We start from the raw sequence: 22,576 nt of genomic DNA, 5'->3' as shown, positions 1-22,576 counted from the left end.
AGCCCTGGGTGCTTCAGTGCCTCACCTTAGCTGTCTGAGCCTACCCTCAGCTCTGCCCCAAGAATCCTGACCACCTCTCATCCCCCACCACACAGTGGCTGTGCTCTTCTGGGCCCTGCCTCAGATCACTCCAGAGCCACCTGCTGGCTAAGGTCCTTTAAAACTTAAAGGAGGTTCAGGCTGGAAGGAATCTGAAGGTCTATCTATTCCAAACCCTTATTTTAAAGATGGTAAAAATGGAGGCCTTCAGAGGTATATGTTCAGTGTCAAATAGCATCAAGTCCAAGATTCTGAATAAAGTATATTGTACAAGCTTGGAACCTGCAGACCTGGGTTTGAATTCTACCTGAGTGGTCATGGACAGATTCCTAAGCTTTCCTGAATCTCAGCTTCATCATCTATGAAATGGTTCTAATAGCATCTACCTCATGGACCACTTCACAGCTAACATTAAATAAACCTATGTCATCTTAGCACAATGTATGACATATACTAATAGACAGTATATGATAATTACACTTACTTAGTGATTGTTCTTAGTGAACACTTAGTGTTCTTAGTGATTGTTATAATAATAATTATTATTATAACTATTCTCTAGTTGACTCTACCTACCTTATTAACCAAAGTTCTGTAAAGCATTACTTTCTTATATGTCTAAAACAGTAGTCTTCAAACAGTCTCTGTATGAAGCCAAATAGTAAATATTTTAGGTTTTATAGGACACATGGTCTTTGTCACAACTATTCAACTCTGCCACTGTTGCACAAAGGGAGACATAAAAAAATGTAAACAAACAGGTGTGGCTGTGTTTCAATAAAACTTTATTTACTAAAACAGATGTCAGGCTAGGTTTCATCCATAAACTGTAACTTGCCCACTTCTGGTCTGGGACCATTATAACTGAGGATCACACTGATGCTTCTGCCACAAAGCAAGTACCTTCTGAATTGGGAAAAATTAAAAACTCTATGGGAATTTAGCCTAATTTTAGTTAAAATCAGATTTTGTAGTATTTTTTAAGTTGATAATCCCTCTCTAATAAAAATTTAATCAATCAGACATCTTATTAAGAATGACAATAGTGGGGTGCCTGAGTGACTCAGTCCATTGAGCATTCAAATCTTGGTTTTGGCTTAGGCCATAATCTTGCAGTTATGAGAATGAGCCCTGCACTGGGCTGTGCTCAACAGAGTCAGTTTCACATTCTCTCTCCCTCTTCCTCGGCCTCCCCCTCGCTCTCGCTCTCTCTTTCAAATAAACAAACAAACAAATAAAATCCTTTTTTAAAAAGGAATGAAAATAGTAATAATTAGAATTAGGCAAATTATTTTAAATACACACTCTCATTTCAACCTCACAACAGCTCTGTGAAGGAGGTGTTACTATATAATAGTTCCATTTCACAAGTAGCTGAGGTTTAGAGACGTTAGATAACTTGCCCAAGTTTAATGGTATCTAGATTTCTGTAGCTCAAAACACAGATTTTGTATATAACTGACCCTTGAACAACATGGGGGTTAGGAGCACCAACCCCATGTACAATTGAAAACCTGTGTATAACTTTTGACACCCCCAAAACTTAACTACTAATAGCCTACTATTGACTGGAAGCCTTACTAATAATAATGGATTAACACATATTTTGTATGTTACATGTATTACATATTATATTTTTACAATAAAGTATGCTAGAGAAAATAAAATGTTATTTAGAAAGTTGTAAGAGAAAACACATTTACAGTATTGTACTGTAAATAACTGACATTTAAGTGGACTCACTCAGTTCAAACCCATGTTGTTCAAGGGTCAACTGTATATAGGAGTTCTAAAATGAGGCAAAAGGGAAGAAATGGGTTAAGTCTGAGGTGAAGAGAAAGAAGGGAGTATAGACAAACAAGTCTAGGGCTGATAATACAAAGGACTGAATCAGTCTAGGTCTATGTAAAGAGAGGTCTACGTCTATATAAAGAGAGGTAAGAAACTGGAGAGTACATTATCTAACTATGATGTGTTTCAACAAATAGTTACTGAGTACCTTTTCAATGCCAACTGCTCTATGCCTGTTCTAGGTGTTGCAGATGGGGGAAGTGATATGAGAAAGAGAAAGAGGAGGAAAAGAAAAACAGACAAAAATCTCTGTGCTCAGGAAGTTACATCCAACTGACAGAGAGATAGATAATAAACAAAATAAATGAGAAAATCTATAGAATAAGAAACAGTAAGATTTATAGACAAAAAGAAAGAAGAAATCCCTTGCCTGCAATTCCTTGAATAAGAATCAAAGAAGGTATTTTATTCCAATATGCAATATAAAATATGTGTTTGCCTGGGAGCAGTAAAATGTTTAAAACTGCTTAACCAAAAGTATAATGAGCATTTTTTTTTCAATTAAATTGAATGGTTTTATTTTTATTTGTTTTTTTGTATTTTTTTTATTGGAGTTCAATTTGCCAACATATAGCATAACACCCAGTGCAATAATGAGCATTTAATTGACAAGTACAAACATCAGAAATTTTCCCAACTGAGTAGTCACATGGAAAAGGGAAAAAAAAGAACACAGAAGAGTGAGCAGACAAAGGCTGGGATATGGTCAATACTGTGAGAAGGAGAGCTCAAAAGAGAAGTTTCTGCCACTGAGGACAAACATGATTTATCTGACAGTTTTATATGGCTCACTCAGACCAAAACAAATATGAACTGCTTGTAAAACTTCTAGGTGTATGACTTTGTCTCATATGACTTTATGAAGTCTCAGATTTTAACACAGGCTTTGTTCTAAAGGAATTGTATCTCATGAGTTCATTAATTACCACAAGATTTTGGTTTCCTCACCATAACCTAAAAGGTTTCCACTTCATTTGCATTTTGACTTGAGGGAAATAGCCATCCTTGAGTGGACTTCCTGGCCAACTAGTTGGGACAGGGCATCTAAGTAAGAAGTTTACACTGTACTTACTCTTTTCATTAAGAGCTGGAATCCTCAGGGTAGCCACCGGAGATTCTCCAAGAGAATTATAAGAAACCACATACACCCAATAGGTCTTGCCTCCCAGATACAGTTCATGTGTCTGGTTAGTGGTGTTCACTGTCTCTGTGAGATTAGTGTTGTTTTCTGGAAAGTACCATATGTTGTAGCCAAGTGCCTTCTCCAGGACTGGGGCTCCAGTTGCTTTCTGAACCCAAAGGAAACAAAACATGTTGCCAGAAACAAGAAAAGACAAGCATTGAGACAGTGATAAATGGTGAGGATGAGGGGTGCGGGGTAATGTTAATTATTAGGTGCTAAACTACAATTAGGTTATCACCCTTCTGGGATGAACAGTACAATCTGTGCTGTGATATTAACCCTTCAAGGGCCAAAAGAGATTTGATAAATAGTCTAATTCCATGAGGCAGTTTTAACTAGGAGAATGTCCAAGCCAATGTAAGCAAGTCACCCTCATAACCTTTTGATGCTTATCTTTTTTTTTCCTTCTCCCACATGCATAGGACAGTATAAGCTAAAAATGTGAGTCATTCACTCTAAGAATCCCAATTCTGTTCTGGCCTTGGGTCATCTCCTGTCTAGAAGCTTCCAAGGGCTGAAAAGTACTTGTGCTACTGCATAAAAAGCAGCATGCCTCCTTCTTTGAGAAAGGAATTAGCTTCTCTGGACCAGGCATACCAGAAATCCCAGCTAAGAGTCCTAAAATATTCAGGGTTGCCCTGTCAATCTAAATCTGTGGTGAGAAGCCTAAGGTGACCCCAGGGACTCCAAGCCAAACTCTTCTTTTCAGCCTTGAACCTGAACCTACTAACCTTATGTTTTGCTTAGGGATCAGCACACTGAGTATTTCCCAGGAACTATAAGGCTTTCCAGTTGTTCACTTTATGTTACTGATAACACACACAGATGGAATAGAATGAATGTAAGGTCAAACAGGACTTTAGAAGTCACTTTGTCCCTTTGCCTTTCCAGTTCAGGAATTGACTGAAACTTCCTAATGACTGGGAGGTTTTTACCTCTTAGGACAATGCATTCTCTTTTGTAAACAACAGCTTTATTAAGATATAATTCAGATGCCATAAAATTCACTATTTTAAAGTATACAATTAGGGATTTTTTTTTTTTTTTTTTTTTTTTAGTATATTCTCAGACCTGCGCAATCATAACCACCATTCAGTTTTGGTCCAATCTTTTTAACTAACTTTAATTCTTAGAAAAATCTCTTACTGAGGCAAAAAGAAAGACCTCCCCAGGTGAGGGGGAGAAAGAGGAAGGTATTCAAGTCCATTTCACCAGCCTCACATGTTAGCCTACTTGACCCAACACTCTGTGGCTGACCACAGATGGAATATGTGCCACTGTTTGCTCTCCTTCTCCCAAAATATGTTGACTGAGTGATTTGTTTCCACACTTAATCACTGAGAAAGAAAACACAACATCTGGGATTCTCACAATCTTGATTTTCAAAGGTTTCCCAGTGTCCCTGTTTGTGTGCTCCCTGGCCTGCTGCCTCTGCAACCAGAGGGCGTCCCATAGCCCTAGGGTTTGACGCGAGTGGGGAAAGTAGAGGACATAATTGGAAATAGAATATCATTTTATAAAGCAGGTGATTTCTCCATTTCCAGAAGGATTTTAAACTTGCCTGGACTTTAGCAAGTGTGAAATAATATGATGAGTATCCCCTGAGAACTCTGGACACTACTAAAGAATTCTGACATCTTGCTGCTCTCCTTCCTCTCTTCTCCTCTCCCAAACTCTCCCGTTTTTAATCTGCTGGCTCCTGGCTGGGTTGTTTTTTTCTCATATTTGTCCCTTTCCTTTCCTGTTTATTGTTTCTTCCCCTCCTTTTCTGTCCTTTATCCTACCTCTTTTTCTTTTCTCTGCATGATGCCCCCACCTTCTCCTTTGCTCCTCCATCCCAGGCCTCCAACCTAGAAAGGACCATTTGGCCCCTGTTCTGTCCTTGTACCCCACTATACCAGTGCTCAAAGGGACATATATACAATATATGTTTTCAATGACATGAGGACGTGAGCTGACCACAAGTCAGTGTTCTTCTCCCATGTCGGGGTGGGTACTATACAATTTTACACTGCCTTCTAATGTAGCCAGCAGGTTGCAGGGGTGGGTGGGGGGGGGGGTGTTCCCAGAAGGTCAAGGTGCTGCCTGCATTTGAACTTTGTACCTGTCCTAAATGTTAATTTTTAAGACCAAAGAAGAGAGGAGACAGGGTCTATAATGCACATTTAGGCCATCTATAAGATGACCTATGTGGCTTTCGGAAATGGAAAAACCATAGTAAGATTTGGGGCATTATAAAGCCTTGAGGGAAGGAAATTCAGGAGGTAAATTTCAAGAATTAGTTCTTAGAGGTGTAAAGGCCAAGAGTTTGTTTTTTTAAATATTTTATTTATTTATTCATGAGAGACAGAGAGAGAGAGAGAGGCAGAGACGTAGAGGGAGAACCAGGCTCTGTGCAGGGAGCCCGACACGGGACTCAATCCCAGGACTCCAGGATCACACCCTGAGCTGAAGGCAGACGCTTAACCACTGAGCCACCCAGGCATCCCAAGGCCAAGGGTTTTTAAACAGAAAAATATATATATAAGCAAGTCACCTTCCACATCAACTGCACTGGCCTTCTTCCATCAACCATGGCTGGCTTCAGGACTCTCCACAGATCCAGGCCATATGGAGCTGTAAGGAAACAAGAGTGGGGTGTCAACATAAGACAGAAGGGAGCTGAAACAAAATATGGGGAAATTAGCTGGGCTGCCTGTTAGAAATGCAGTTGGGAAGGATTTGCTGAAATGCAGTAGGAGAAAAGTGATTGGTGGAGGGAAGGCAGCATTGCAACAACCAATGATGTCTTCTTTTGTGGCCAAAAGATTGACATCAACCAAAAGTAAAAAATAAAATTGCTCTCAGATCTGATGACTTAATGTAAGGTAAAAGAAAAATACAATAGGTACTACTGTAATATAACTTATCACTGAAATCCGGATTGAAATGTAACATCTCATGTCCTCTAAGATAAAACATCTACATATGCTAAAGCTAAGAATAACAGAAATAACTGATGAGATAGACACATAGATAGAGATATATTATATTATATATGCTATTTCAGGGTGGGGAAAAGAGAGAGTAGGAGAGGGAGGAAGGGAGAAAGAGAGACCAAGATTGATTCCAAATAAGGATAAAACTGTATACTTAAAATGTTATAAAATATAAGAAAGAATTAAAGAAGAAAGGAGCCAAGAAATAATCTTTACTAGGTCATTCCCTGAGCTTTAAATTCAATGCCGATCTTCGTGGCAGAAAAAGCCAAAAAGATCATATTGAATTGCACGTTTCTCATAGGCTGATAAAAAGCAACCATATGAAGGAGCAAGTATTTTCTGGCTAGGGGAATGAATTAATAAATGGAATTTATAATGGGGATCTTCTCAAAAAATGGGTAACATAAAGTTCAATGTCTGCTATCAGAGTTGAGCAAAAGCACAAAAAATGGCATATGTATTTTTCATATTTATGTTCCATAAAATGCAAGGGCATGATGTTAAACCTGATTTGTACATTTCTCCAGTGAATAACATAATCCAAGACAATACAGTTCAAGTTGTATTAGCTTCTGATGATTTAACCACACAGAGATAATTTCAAAATCCTGAGTTTCTGGTTTAAGAATGACCTATGCACTTTAGCAATGAGAAGAAAGCAGAGAATTCTAAAGAACTGTCCAGAAAGCTAGTGCACTGCCTGTAACTTAGAGAAGGAATCAAATGCCTCTAATTGAAGATGCAGCTGATGAGTTCTGAATTTTTCTTGAGGAAACCACATGGCTGAAGATAAGGTAAGTAGGTCTGCAGAGAATGGGGTCAACCACTCAGGCCAAGATCTGAGCTATTTTAGTACTGCCAGACTGTTTTCAAGTATCTGAAATCACACTTTGGGAGATGGGGTGTCTTAAGGTGAAATTGCTGAACTTCAACTGAAAACAACTTCATAACGTAGAAAAATGAGCCAAAGGGTAATTAAGTCAGTAGCCTGTTTTATCATAAATGGAGAGCCACATTTCTACAACTACTCATGCAGAAGCTAAAGTGCGGGTAAAACAGCTTAACTGGTAGGACCCAATCTTAATGAGATCTACTGTAACTCTATGTTAAGTTGCATATCAAGAAATTAGAACTGTTTAGACTTTTAACATAACTTCATTTGTGCTCCACTAAGATGTTGTCTTACTGTCTTATGTGCTCTGTCAGAAGTTTTCTGATTTCCCAAAGAAATCGATATTCTTCAATATCAGTATCTTCAAATTGATTCTTCAATAAAGAAATCAGAAGACAGCCTGTAGCTACCATTCTCAGACAGAGAACAAGAGGCTGGTTTCCACCCGTCTACAAACCAATAAGATGTGAACACAGGGTTCCTCCCAGCAGATAGCTTTAGCACAAAGCTCCAAAGTCACAAGATCTTCAAAGGTAACCCACAGAATCGGAAGGACTCTCACTCCATCTCTCACTTGCAGAGTCTCTCCGTTCCAGTTATGTTCAGTCAGACTCAGGGATAATAGCACTGAGGGTAAAAAAGAAAAAAATCTAAAGGCAAAGTGTGTATTACAATCCAGCTCCAAATAGTCATCTGATGGACAAAGGCAAAATAAATTGATTATTAGATAATCAATCATTCCAGGTACTTGGTTAGAAATATGAGTGAAATTCTCCTTATATTTATCCCACAGGCAGCCATTTAGTTATAGTAGATGATGACGGTAAAGAAATTTAATCAGATATTTTCTCCTTTCACTTGAAGCCACTATTTCCTGTAGATAAAGTCCAAAGAGGAACAGTCTTCTCGCTACTGACTTCCCACAGATGCAGCTTTTACTGAAACCACTGCCTGAGTAGCACGGAAACCTTCTACAATTAACAGCAATTTTCCATTAGCCATGCGCTAGTAATGGCTTTGCAGTATAACCAAAGTTAGAAAAGTACTAATTCTGTATTGTAAAAGAGCAAAATTAAATTTTTCCAAGTCCATAAAAATTACAGCTACATATTCAAAGGCATCAATTCTTTGAACCCATTAGCAACAATTTGATACTATTTTGCTTCCATTACAATCTTCCATTACAATCCAGACTGACAACCACCACCAGTCAGACACCTCAGGCACATCCTGGTGCCCTTGCTGAAAACCAGTAACAGGAATAGTTAACTTTTAGCATTTTATAGTATATAGTTGCTCTACTAAGCACTTTACCTGATTTATCTCATTTAACCTTGACACTCTTACAATTAGGTACAGTACTATCATCATTACTATTTCTGAAACACAGAGAAGCCTCTTTCAGTGTTATAAGCTTTTAGGTAATAAAGCCAGGATCAGAATATAATTACATCTGTGTCATATAGTAGATACTTATATGCTTAAATGTGGGCAAATAACCCTAACAATCAATCTATGGAAATCCAAATGAAAATAAATAATTTTCACATTTAACTTAGAAGAGAAAATTTCAGTTAGAAATGGTTTGAGGTGATGCGTATTCAACAACTGGCATTTCATTGTGAAATAGAGAAACAAATTGTTTATGAATTGGAAAAGGGGAAATCAGGATTTGCTAAGGGCCAGGGGGTGCATCTTCATCGATTTTCACTGGGATCCTGAAAAAATGAAGAGAAACAAAAACAAAAGTTCTATAGTGATGACTTTGATAAACAAGTGGTTTGCTTTATCAGACAGGCATCTAGTGTTCTGCTAACAAATCCTAGCCTAGTTAGCCAAAATAATACATCAGCTGAAATGGTAAATCTTGTTTCTGGCAATAAAACAAGTGGATGGAACTGAAGCTGACATGAGAGAGTGGCTGGGCTGTCATGTGCTAACTGAAGACCCGGAGCCATAGTGGCCTCAGAAGGTCACTGGAGAGAAGACTGCCAGCTACAGTGCAGAGAAGGGAAGTGCAAAACCTGAAGTGGAACTTAACCTCCTAGACTGCCTGCTGAAAGGTGTAGCAAAGGCAGAGGACACTTTGCTCAATGACACTGCGTGCGTTGCCTTCTAATCTTTTAAAAGGGAGGGCTCAGTTAAAATACAACGACTACTCCAATAGATTATAACCAATGGGCTCTTTTTTGCTGGGTAACTTATGTGCTGTTTTGTATTTATAAACTATTGTATCTGTACTCATTTGACACTTTGAGGTGATGTCTGTAGAATGCAAATAAGTTCTCAAAAATTGTATGTAATTTTAATCAAAAGTTACATAAGAACTTATGTAACTTATGTAACTTATGTAACTCTTACATAAGAACCAACCAACCAATCTGACTAGTTTTGTTTTAATCATTTCTGTATTTCTATTGATGTAAAATTTAAATAGCCTTATCATTTGTAGTACTGTTAGAAGTACATAAAGACATAATGATTTGGGATTCTCTACGACTTTTTCTTGTACTGCTGGAGCCTGGCATAGAAAACTAGATGCCTGAATGACATTGATGAATGGAGTCTTGGGGTGAAAAGGGTCTTCTCAGCCTGGGGTGCTTGAGTGGCTCAGTTGGGCAAGTATCTGCCTTCCCCTTAGGTCATGATCTTAGGGTCCTGGGATCAAGTCCCATATCAGGTTCTCTGCTCAATGGGGAGTCTGCTTCTCCCTCTTCCTCTGCCTCTGCACTCACTCTTTCTATATATATATATATATTTCCCTCAAATAAGTGAATTTAAAAAGAAAAGAAAACAGGAAGTCATCTAGCCTAGTTTCCCATGTGCTTCATGAACCACTGTTGTGCAACCACATCCATCAAAGGGTAGTTTAGATTGAACTAGCATGGACATCTCCAGTGGGGGCTACAAAACTCAGAAGACACTGGATTATTTCCAGACATCTGACCATCTGGGCAAATGTGCTGAACATCTGTTAATACCAACTTGGTCTCATAGGAAACTCACCCAAGATCCAGAGGAATAAATTGTCATATGGACCAAGGAGCACAGAAATTGACTGCAAATGTTATCTGAGATCTCTATGATACTTGGCTGTAAGACTGAATAAGACTTACAAGAATATGACTGAAATTATGGCTGAATGTGTGAGTGGGGGAAATTTAAGGTCTAGAACCTGTGTGTCTTACAAACAAATGACAGTAAAGCCTCAGAAAGTTAGAAGGATTAGCATTTTGCATTTCTTCTCCTTATTTCAAAAGATGTGTGGACATACCAAGTATTCGACTACCCATTCATTCATTCATTCATGGTATCAGGCTGAAAAATGTACCCCAAAGATCTAAATCCTAATCCTTGCCATTTGTAAAGGTTACCTTATATGGCCAAAGGGATTTTGCCCAGATGTGATTACATTAGGATCTTGAATTGGAGAGATTATCCTGGATTATCTGGGTGGGCCCTAAATGTTTTCACAAAGGTCATTATAAGAGTGGAACAAAGAAATCTGACACAGAAGAGGAGAAAAAAAGAGTAATGTAATGATGGTTGCAGATACCAGAGTGATGTGTTTAGTAAATGCGGGAAGGGGCCCACGAACCAAGGAATACAGGCAACCACGGGAGCTGGAAATGGCAAGAAAATATATTCTACCCTCATAGTCTCCAAAAGGTAACAACCCTGCCAACAACTTGACTCTAGTCCAGTGAAACTAATTTTGGACTCCTGACTTCCAGAACTGTAAGAGAAAAAACTTTGTTGTTTTAAGTCATTAAATTTGTGATAATTTGTCACAGTGGCCATAAGAAACTGATACATTCAGCAAACATTTATTGACTACTGAGGGACAGGCATTGGGAAGACTCTTGATTTACAAAAAATGGTAACACAGGCTGAGTGATCCTGAGCAATCTGCTAATACTTAAGAAACCCAGATCCTTCACCTCCAAATAAATGGGGGTGGTTCCACATATTTTATGGGGCTCCTAGGAGATTTAATAAAACAGAAAGCCTGGCATGTATTGAATGTTTATTGCGAGCTAAGTACATTCTTTCATTTAATTTTTAAAATAACACTAAACAGTAGGGACTACTTTTAACTCAATTTTATAAATTATATTCCATTATGGAAAAGGGGAATAAATAATGAGAAAACTGAGGCTTAGAGATTAGGTGTCTACCCAAAGTCACTCCACAGCCAGGCTGGGATTTCGCCAAGCCCACAGAGTTAAAGTACTGCTCTAAATGACCATTCCTGAGTCACAATGAGCGCTCATTCATTGTACGGTCCTTTTTCTTTCCATCACTATCATTAAGAATCTGAATTTTTTTTTCTTATTAATTATACCTTTATTTATCTCTTAGTAGCAGTTCCATGGCTTATGCTTACAATATATAGCTTTATCATAGGATACCTTTGAATAATATTACACCGCTTCACATATAGTATAAGAAGTTTTAAGAATATTAAAGATGTGATCTTCTGCCTTTGAGGAGGGCTGGCTTACCGTGTGGGCTCAGGTGGGCACAGTGAGTGCCCTGAGGAGAGGGAATGTACAGACTGTGAGAGCGCATGATTCTCAAGTACAGAGCTTGACAAAACCCACTCAGGCTTGGCCCAGGCCACCCAAAAGCGCTAGGCAGAGAAGGAATTGCAGGGGACCAGCTTGCCTTCTTCCTCAGTTGTTCCCACTTTCTCTTGGCTCCAGCCACTCCAGAACATAGACTCCGCCGGGGCACATCGCAGAGTCATGACGTACTCTGTAAAAGCCTGTAGCTCTGTGAGGTTGTAGGTCTCATCTCTATCAATATCTTCTTTGGTGAAGTTGACTTCCATCTAAAAGACAGAGATGACCCTGAGTTTCTGAGTTGGATGGGAGACCACCTGTTATCTTTCTATTTTTCTTCTCCACTCCCCAACCCTATCTTACCTTTTCAGAACTAGAAGCATTGTACCTTAAGTTTAAAAAAGTATAATTTTCATAAATAAACCTCCATGCATGCCTAGGAATTATTTGCACCTAAACAGATGTGAGTCATCCACCACCCTCCCGGTTTCCTGTCTCCAAGTTTGGAGAGCAGAGATTCCTGCCCCTGGGCTGGGTGTGAATGAGCAGTCTTGTTTTGGAAAATACAAGGTGGAGTCCTGGGACACAGGGCAACCTGGGCCTCAGTTTAAACATGGCAGGTGACTCTAACACTTCGAAATACGGAATAATAGGCAACAGAGATCTTAGTGGCATTAAGTTCAACCTCAGGTCATGGGCAAGACCTCACAAAGTTAAGTGACCATGGACTACATCAGGGTTTGTTATAGGCAACACTGGGATCAGAACATAGATTTCCTCCCTCCTAGACACTTTCCCTTTACCAAAATCTTCCACAGCAAATTACTGGTCTTTGGGTGACCAATAGGGCTGCTAAGGATCTCAGCATGAATTCATTTTGACGTTCTCTTGAAAGAGTGGAGGGGGAGAGGTAAATAAATAAATAAATAAATAAATAAATAAATAAATAAATAAAGTAAACAAATCACTTTTCCTTTCTAGACCTCAGTTTCCTTATTGGTAAAATTGCCTTATATAATCTCTAAAGTCCCTTGTGGATCCAAATTTCCAAGAAAACTAAAAATTCGGATATTTATTTTTGAGCATGGTTACTGTTGCTGCTATAAGAACTTTTAGGTGTTCGTTTATATAAACTCATATTCAGTTGATTAATAAACTGCACTAATAGGCATGTCTATTTTGAGAGTATGCCCACTAGTCCCATAAAACCTTATGAGAGAGGGAAGTCATGACATTTCTTATGTGTATATAACAGCTGTGAAAATAAGTACATAATTATAGGTATTGGGCCTAAAGGAAATTGAGCAAAATGAGAATGTGTATATGTGGCAAAAAGCTGAGCATCCCAGCTGCAGATAGACACTTCTGTACTGCCGGGCTAGTAAAATGGTGCTGGGAAAAGGAGGTAGGAACTAGAGGTTTCACAGCTAAATCCAAAGTTCCCTGATCACCCTCCTCCAACAGCCTCTGGAAATGTGCAATGGCAGAACAGGGTCACTAGGATAATCCATCATCTCTGGGAGTGTAGCCTCCCCAACTGAGCCTAGTTACGGGGAGAGTTGAAGCAAGATTAAGACCTTTAGAAGAAAGCCAATCATACATATGGTGCCTTCCTTATGTGAATCAAAATAAAAACCATATTAACCAAAAAAATAGATGCAAAGAAGTCTAATAAAGTTCTATTTTCCTTTTATGCTCATTTAAATATGTAATATTCTTTTAAAATAATCTTTCAAAGTTTTCTCTTGCTTTACTAGTATCCTCAAGCACACACTTGGCCTATATGTTGGGGATCCTCGGATTCATGCTTAGAGAGCTCTAATGTAACTATGCAAGCATGTTCTTTCCAGCCCTACTCCCAAAGCAAAAAGAAATAAAGAAAAAGAAAAAGAAAAATCTGCTCAGTCTTTTAAACAATGTGCCTGCCAGAAAGGCTTCTTTTAGTTTGGCTTTTTGTCCAGGCAAGTCCAAGATCAATTGGCCCTCAATTGATCCTCCCTATACATGCTTAACTAAAACTTCCCCAGCTCAACACAGACAAGGACTCCTAACAAAATACTAATTAACTTCATTAGGTTAACTTCATCAGGTTTGTTTCTAACAACCTATACTTTATGCCAAATTCTAGCTCGCCCAAAGTGTTTATGTTTTAAGAGATGAGTCAAAACTATTGGTACAAATCCTAAATTAAACTCTTAAAACAGTCTTGAGATCCTTTGGCAGAGTGCTCATATGGTTTCATTTTATAAAAGTGGAAACTCCTTAGAATAGGCAACAGGAAGATGGTCTGGAGGTTGCTAAAATATGGTCAAGTGAATGACAACTTGGAGTCAGAAAACCTTTGCAACTTATAAAACTTTAAATCTTGGACAAGGGATTTAAGCTCTATACATCACAATTTACTAATCTGTAAAAATAATAATAGTGATGCCTCATTGAAAGGTATATGCAAGGATTAAATAGCCTGGAGTATTAAGAAAGCACTGTGCAACCCATACAGCATCATACAAATGTAAGTCTCCCTGATATGGACATATTGGGATTTTTTTATAGTCTAATGCATGGAGAGATGACTTTAAATGACAGTGCTGAGTATTATTAAGTGCAGTGACAGAGGAGGAGTACCTCTCTCAAGTTCTCAGAAGGAAGTATGTCAGAACTGAGTTCTGAGACATGAATAGACTTAACAAGTTTGTGGGAAGGAGGAGAGGTACAAAGCAGAGAGACAGAATAGTGAAATGACATGACATAAGGGAAACCAGCAATTTAGAGCCATTAGAGAAACAAGGGCAGGATGAAAGATGAGGTTGGAGAGTTTGGTAGGGGCCACATCTTGGAGGGGTAAGGATCTGGACCTTTTCTGTAGAAAAGTTGGGTTGTTATAGTTGGATTTAGAATTGATTGTATTTGAAAGCTGAAAGCAGAGAGATACTAAATACATATTCCACTTCCCTTCTCATTTCCTTCAGGAGAGAAGAAGAAGGACCTCTTACCTCAGACACTGGAAGGAATAGAGCAAAGATACGTGAAGATGTAGGTGAGTTTGTCAAAGAGGTGGTGTAGAGAATGCTGAATGCTGGGGTAGTTTACACCTGCTGCCCTCACTGTTGTACATGGCTTATTAATTTTCTAGAGGAAGAGATTCTGGTTTATTTTTCTTGTTGAATCCTATTCAGCAGCCATAGGACTCTGGGCTCAGACAAACAGAATAAATCAAGGGCAGATCACCCTAGCAAGTCCTTAGCTTTACTTAAACAATAAATGTGGTGTGAAGGAAGATGAGCTTATGTTGTGCCAGGAATTACCTTGCTTAAGGGTTACCTTCTGGGTTTCGAAAACTACAAATTAGTAATCTTACATTACATGTAGTCAGGTACTAGGAGTATGGTTCCAAAGCTGGCATAGAAAGAAAACCAAGAGGAAGAGTGAACATCTTTATTTCTTTTGTCTTAAACACAGACAAGTGAAATTTAACCAACTTTCCTTTCTGAAAAGGTTTAGGTTAAGAAAGGATGCAATAGATAAAATTTGATAAAATGTGATAATATTAAAATAAAGAAGTTCTGTTCATCCAAAGTAACCATTAGGAAAGTGAAAAGGCAAACCACATAGTGAGATATGTTTACAACACACATAACAAACAAAAACTCAGAAATGAAATATATAAGAAACCCCTACAAGTCCATTTAAAATTCAGACCACCCACTAGAAAAAAAAATGTGCAAAAGGCTTAAATCAACACTTCACAAAGAAGGACTCTAAACAGACAATAAACACATGAAAAGGTACATGAGCTCATTAAAAGTCAGGTAAATGCAAATTAAAGCCATGATTCCACTGTGTTTGTATAATGTAAAATTATACAACAATGAAAATGTATAAACTCCAGCATTATATAACATGAATGAACCTTAAAAGTACAATACTGAAAGAAGCCAAATACTTAAAAAATACAAAATGTATGGATTTCTATTACATAATGTCTCAAGCCATGCTGTTCAGGGATGCAGGTTTAAATGGTAAATCCATAATAAAAAGTGAAGGATTATTTACCATGAAAAATCAAGATAACAGCTTTAAGGAGGTATGAGGGTTGTCATTAGGAAAATGCAGGCAGGGAACCTTGGTATACTATTTTAGACCTCACTGATTCTAACATAAGTGCTGACTTACTATAATTTATTAAATGTAATATTTATGTTTTGTTCACTTTTCTAAGTACAAGTCATATATCACAATTTCATAAAAGGTTGGAAAAATAAAAAAGGAAATAGCCAAGCCATAGACTCTTTGACCACCAACACATCTAGACACAACCAGAGTGGAATGCAAAAGTAAATTTCTCACTCTTTAATATGTCCCTGTACCCAGAATGCAAGTGAAACACTTGTCTGATCTAAAAGGCCCAAATAGGAAATTGGCAAGAAAAGTATTACTATGGTCTGTCTTCTGTTTTTTCAAGGTAGAAAAAGGAAAAAATTAGTTATCAATAATTCTCTTATTTGGGCTCACTAATAGAAACATTGTAAAGGCATAACTTACCCAGTAGGCACTATTTATTGTTCTGAATCGAAGAGTGTATTTTAAAGTAGATGAATGAGGAGCCAACACAGGCCTTATCCATTTTATTTGAAGCATTCGTTTGATGCCCAAAACTGATTTCACACTGAAAATCTCAGGTGGTTCAATTTTCACTGAAAATAAAAGTCATAAATTTCTCATATTTGCAAAAAGACCAGAAGGTGCCAATAACATCCACCTAAAATTGAAAAAAAAAAGAAAACTAGAAAGGAAATCATAATGCGTATTTTGTAATCTGTTATATGTAGATGGCATTAGGAAAGCAGTACAAGGGACACCTGAGTGGCTTAGTGGCTGAGCGTCTACCTTTGGCTCATGTAGGGATCCTGAGGTCCTGGGATGGAGTCCCTCCTCAGGCTTCCTGCAGGAAGCCTGCTTCTTCCTCTGTCTATGTCTCTGCCTCTCTCTGCATCTCTCATGAATAAATAAATAACATCTTTTAAAAAAAGAAAGAGGAAGGCAGTACAAAAGGAATGGTGCCACCCTTGCTTCTCCCACTCCCCCACCCCACCATAAAAAGGAATGGCCAGTGAGGAGAACATTCCTCTGATTTTTCTACAAATGTACCTTTTACTGATTGGTTCCAGATCTTATGCCAACAAGAAAGGAGGTCAAATGAAGAGACTACATGACTAGAAAATGTGTTGTTTCCCTTATTTACTCTCCACACCCCTCAACCTCTCTTTCCTAGACTCCCAAAAGTGTCTAGTAGAAAGCACCTCTCATTTCCCTTGAACACTATGAATATTCTCACCCTAAGTCTCTCTCTTTCAAAATACGTAACATTTTTCTGGTTTTCAAAGTAGCATATGCTTATTCCAAAAAATATTAAATATAGAAAAATACAAAGAAAAAGTTTAAATCATCCATACTTCCATCAACCAGAGCCATTATAACATTCTAGTGTATTTCCAGGCTTTTCTATGTAAATATTTGTCTATTTGTTTTTTTTTTAATTTTTATTTATTTATGATAGTCACAGAGAGAGAGAGAGAGAGAGAGGCAGAGACACAGGCAGAGGGAGAAGCAGGCTCCATGCACCGGGAGCCCGATGTGGGATTCGATCCCGGGTCTCCAGGATAGCGCCCTGGGCCAAAGGCAGGTGCCAAACTGCTGCGCCACCCAGGGATCCTTATTTGTCTATTTGTTAAACAAAGTTGATATTATGCTAACTAAAACCTTTGTCTTCTTAAATAACATTATTCAATCAGTATGTACTGTCTAGCATTAAAATTCTTCCAAACAATGAATTTAATAAGGTTGCAGGATATAAAACTAATATACAGCAATCTGTTGCATTTCTATACACTAGTAACAGAGTAGGAGAAAGGAAAATTAAGAAAACAATCCCATTCACATTTGCATCAAAAAGAATAAAATGCCTAGGAATACACTTAAACAAGGAAGTAAAAGACCTGTACTCTGAAACCTATGACACTGGTGAAAGAAACTGAAGACAACAGAAACAAATGAAAAGATATACCATGCTCATAGATTGGAAGAATTAAAAAATTTTAAATGCCCATGATGCCCAAAGCAATATACAGATTCAGTACAATCCCTATCAAAATGACAACATTTTTCACAGAACTAGAAAAAAATAATGCTAAAATATGTATGGAACCACAACAACAGACTCCAAATAATCAAAGAAATCTTGAAAAACAAGAATAAAGCTTCAAGTATCACAATCCAAGATTTCAAGCTACACTTCAGAGCTAGAGCAATCAAAACAGCATGGTACTGGCATAAAAACAGACACATAAATCAGTGGAACAGGATTGAGAGTCCAGAAATAAACATAAACATATCATCAATTAATATATCACAAAGGTGGCGAGAATATACACTGGGGAAAAAGAATCTCTTCAATAAATGGTGCTGGGAAAACTGGATAGTACTTCAAAAGAATAAAAGTGGACCACTTTCTCACACTATGCACAAAAATAAACTCAAAATAGATTAAAGACTTAAATATGAGTCCTGAAACCATAAAACTCCTAAAGGAAACACAGGCAGCAACCTCTTGGACATTGGCCTTAGGAACATTTTTCTAGATATATCTCCTCAGGCAAGGGAAATAAAAGCAAAAATAAGCTATCAGGACCTCATCAAAATAAAAAGCTTTTGCACAGTGAAGAAAATCATCATCAAATTGAAAAGGCAATTTACTGAGTGGAAAAAGAAATCTGCAAATGATATATCCAAAAAGGGGCTAATATCCAAAATATATAAAGTCATACAACTCAACGCCAAAACAAAACAAAACAAACAAAAAACCCACACACAATTTGAATTAAAAAATGGGCAGAGGACCTGAAAAAGACATTTTCCAAAGACAAAGAGAGGGTGAAGAGATACATGTAAAGATGCTCAACATCACTAATAATCAGAGAAATGCAAATCAAAACCCCAATAAGATACCACCTCATACTAGTCAGAATGGTATGAGAAAAAGAAATAACAAGCATTGGTGAAGATGTGAAGAAAAAGGAACCCTCATACATATCCATAACTCTAGGTATACCCCTAACACATACCTACCATATCCTTGAGTTTTGAATCACTTTTGGGTCTTCACCTCTTTGAGAAAAAAAAATGAGTATATAAGAATAAAAATGATACTTACTTATGGCATCTAAGTTCCAATATGTTATATCAGATTTCATTATACCATCTGCATTTTGAGCTTCTACTTGAATGGTGTAATTATCTGGGTTTGTTATTGTTGGAGGAAGAAAGGAGCAAGAAGCATGATTTCCCCTTGTAGAATTATCAGTTGAGCAAATATCACTTTTATATCCATAAGAGCTTTGAAGGAAAAAGCAATTCAACATGAGTTTAGTACAGCAGTTTGGAAACAAAGTCATACGTAACATATTAAGCATGTATTTATTAGTTTCATTCTGGGTTTCTCTGAGGACTATATCGACCCAAATATGATGCCTCTCTCCAAATTGCTTCCTCATCTCTTCCCAGGAGAGATCAGTTACCTGCTTTTTGCCTGAGATGCTATGAGCCATGGAGACTTCCTTGCAACTCTGTAAGTCCACCAAAATCTATGCTTGTAATACATCTCCTAATGGTAAGAAATACTGACTAGGATCCTGAAAACCCCAGATTCTAGCCTTGAGAAGTTATTCTTAAAAAGAAAAATCAAAGAGCATTTGTTAAATAAAGAGTGGTAGATATATAAACAGAATTTAAAATATAGTTTTTAACACATCTATAGTTATTGATATGGAAAGATGCCCGTACACTTACTGGTGGTAGAAGAAAAAAAAGGATGCATATTAAGTATTGAATAATCACATTTATATATATAAACTTATATATTTATATAACTATTCTTAGGGCAGCCCAGGTGGCTCAGTGGCTTAGCGCCACTTTTGGCCCAGGGTGTGATCCTGGAGACCCGGCATCAAGTCCCACGTCGGGCTCCCTACATGGAGCCTGCTTCTCCCTCTGCCTGTGCCTGTGCCTCTCTCTCTCTCTCTCTCTCTCTCTCTCTCTCTCTGTGTGTGTGTGTGTCTTTTGTGATTAAATAAATAAAATCTTTAAAAAAATGAAGTCATTTAAAAAAAGTAACTATTCTTAGAGATGTCTGGAAAAGTATTCATCAAAATGTTAAAGTTATTACCTTTAGTGATGGAATTTCAAGGTTTTTTTTACATTCTTTTTATTTTTCAGATTGAATTTTTTACCATTGGCATATATTGTTTTCAGACAACTCATTAAATTTTTTTCCTTAGACATACAGGTAACTTAAATCCTATCAAACTACAACTTAATGAACACAAGTACAAAGATTGGTAGGAATCAGATGGGTGGGTATAGTCAGAGTCTCCATGGCTATGGGAATGATATCAGAGATGAAATAGGCAGAGAATAGAAAAGGCCCCACTTTGCAAGATGCCAATGTTGGCTGGGGTTGAGGGCAAAGGAGCAGAGCTTAAATATATAGAATAATAAAATTTTGAAAGTAAAAAAGACTTTAAAGGCTTTCTATGGTTATTGTGCAGTGTAAAAATGGCCTCCAGAGTAATATTGGTTTGTGGTTAAAAGCACAAGCTCTGAAAGCTGGCCAGGTTTGAATCCTATGCCTTGGGCAAGTTTCCTAACCTCTCCATGCCTGAGTTTACTCATCTTTAAAATGAGAATAGTAATATATCTATAACATAGCACTGTTAGAAGGATGAAATAAGCTGATATACATAAAGTACTTTTAAAATGTCAGCCACTTAGTCAAAAAGTGAGATGTTACTATCATTGTTATTAGTACTATTACTATAATTGAATATTTTTGCATCTATTCATGCTATAACCTTTAAGAAATACCCTTTCTTCCCTTTTCTGCACCTCTAGAGCTCCTTTACCTCTCAGTTCAAAAGTCACTACCTCCAGAAAGGCATCCCAACTCCTCTTATTCTTTCCCAAGGAAAAAGCCATTCCTATCATTTCTGATCATCAGTAGGTTTTTTTGTTCATACCACTGACCCAACATCATCCCATCCACAAGAAATCTTCCCATTCTACCTTGAAGAGATATTCTCAGTGATAAGCTTAGAAAAGTACAAACAGTCTGGGAGTCCTGGAGATCCCAGCAGGCCTGAGCCATCAATAAGGGTTGTATACAGGCCTAAGAACACCAAGGCCTGGGGCACCTGGGTGGCTCAGTTGGTTAAGCACCTGACTTCAGCTCAGGTCATGATCTCAGGGTAGTGGGACTGAGCCCCACATTGGGCTCCCTGCTCAGCGAGGAGTCAGCTAGGCCCTCTCTCTCTCTGCCCCTTCCCGCCACCCCACCTGCTCGTGTTCTGTCTCTCTCTGAAATAAATAAATAAAATCTTAAGGAAAACACAACCAGGTGCTTCCTACTTTTACATGACCAATGGGTGAGAATGATAATGCACAGGGAGTGATGGAAGAGGTCGAATGACTCCTTAAAAGAAAAAACAGGAGTACACTTACTAAGGTTCCAGATTTTCATTCTACAGGTACTTTCTATTCAATACTGGGCCTAGAACTAATAAATCTGGGGGAAGATAAAAACACTTGGACCATGGATTATTGGGCCTTTATCACTCATTTTCAGAAGCAGGGCTCAGCAAAGTAGGCCTGCAGGCCAAGTATAGCCTACTTCCTGTTCTTGTATGGCCCACAGGTTAAAAACAGGTTTTATAGGGACATATGGTGGCTCAGTGGTTGAGCGTCTGCCTTTGGCTCAGGTCGTGATCCTGGGGTCCTGGGATCGAGTCCCATGTCAGGCTCCCCACAGAGAACCTGCTTCTCCCTCTGCCTATGTCTCTGCCTCTCTCTCTGTGTCTCTCATGAATAAACAAATAAAATCTTTAAAAAAAAAAAACAGGCTTTATATTGTTAAATGGTTGGGGAAAATACATAAAAAGAAAAGACTTTGTGGCATGTAAAAATTATTTGAAATTCAAATTTCAGTGTTCACAAATAGTTTTACTGGACAATAGTCTGGTCCATTGGTTTACACATTGTCTATGGCAGCTTTCCTGCTATAGCAGGAGTGTTAAATATTTTCACAGAGACACAATCTCCTCTAGGTCTAAAATATTTACTATCTGTCCCTTTATAGAAAAAGTTTCCTGACCTCTGTTTTAAATCATCTCTCTGACATATCATTGATATATGAGTACTGCAAAGGATAGTGTTTGCTTTTTTCCTTTTATCCTACCATAAAAAATGACGTATACTTTCCGTACAACACTAGTTACCAATTTCCAAGGGGTAGAGGGAAAATACATATAAATAAGATCTTGTATTGAAAAACAAAACAAAACAGAAACTTGGAATTACAGACTTTCTTTTTGAAACATAAAAAATTTAAAGATCATCTTTCAATATTTCCTAACATGGGCTTCCTTATTCTTAGGGGAACATGAAGGACATAAAGGGTTTTATGAGCTATTTTTAAATTTTCAAAAAATTCTCTGCAAATGCTCACTAAAACATCTAGCTTTTGGCTAGAATTATAATAAAAATTTTATAATTTTTATCCTAATAGAATTAGAATAAAAAGGGATGCTTGAGGTAGTGACAAATGTGTGAATCACTGTCCGGGTGGAATACTTTTTGACAAGTGTCACAAGCAAATAAGTGGCAAACTGAGAAAAATTTGCCTCTTAGTTCTGGGTTTGTAACCTCACTTACTATAATTAGATCCATAAAAAAGGAACAGTTTTATGACACGTTATGGAAAGAGGACAAATATAGCTGAATATAGTAAACAAACAGATTTTTTTCCACTGGTGACTACTCTCAGCCGATTCAGGGCTTCTCAGAGGAGGTCATCATAAAGTTACACCTCCTCTCCCTCTGTAGCTACAGATCCTGTCAGCATGGCTACAGTAGCCAAGATGTCACCCCAGACAATGAACGCAAATAGGGGTCATCAAGAAGCTGTAATGGAGAAAAAACTTCACTTCATAATTGACTAGAACCAAGAATGAACCAG

General features: G+C 37.8%; 1 protein-coding gene across 5 annotated transcripts in view; it reads right to left on the bottom strand.

Annotated features, from left to right (window-relative positions):
• IL31RA (interleukin 31 receptor A) overlaps positions 1–22,576 on the bottom strand; it is an 85,168-nt gene that overhangs the window by 18,409 nt on the left and 44,183 nt on the right. For 4 of the 5 annotated variants that reach the window (XM_038530622.1, XM_038530620.1, XM_038530621.1 and 1 more), the window contains 5 exons: positions 18,722–18,903; positions 16,054–16,205; positions 11,615–11,780; positions 5,610–5,689; positions 2,963–3,179 (listed from right to left, as the gene is read on the bottom strand). In XM_038530622.1, coding sequence (XP_038386550.1) covers positions 2,963–3,179; positions 5,610–5,689; positions 11,615–11,780; positions 16,054–16,205; positions 18,722–18,903 — 797 coding nt within the window. Of the gene's footprint in view, positions 1–2,962; positions 3,180–5,609; positions 5,690–11,614; positions 11,781–16,053; positions 16,271–18,721; positions 18,904–22,576 lie in introns of those variants that run through there. The other variant, XM_038530624.1, reaches the window with a different exon arrangement.

The sequence above is a fragment of the Canis lupus genome, chromosome 2, assembly GCF_011100685.1.
Source record: "Canis lupus familiaris isolate Mischka breed German Shepherd chromosome 2, alternate assembly UU_Cfam_GSD_1.0, whole genome shotgun sequence".
NCBI classification, from domain to species: Eukaryota; Metazoa; Chordata; class Mammalia; order Carnivora; family Canidae; genus Canis; species Canis lupus.
Note: the sequence above shows the minus strand (reverse complement) of the source record. Positions and strands in the feature narration are given on the sequence as shown.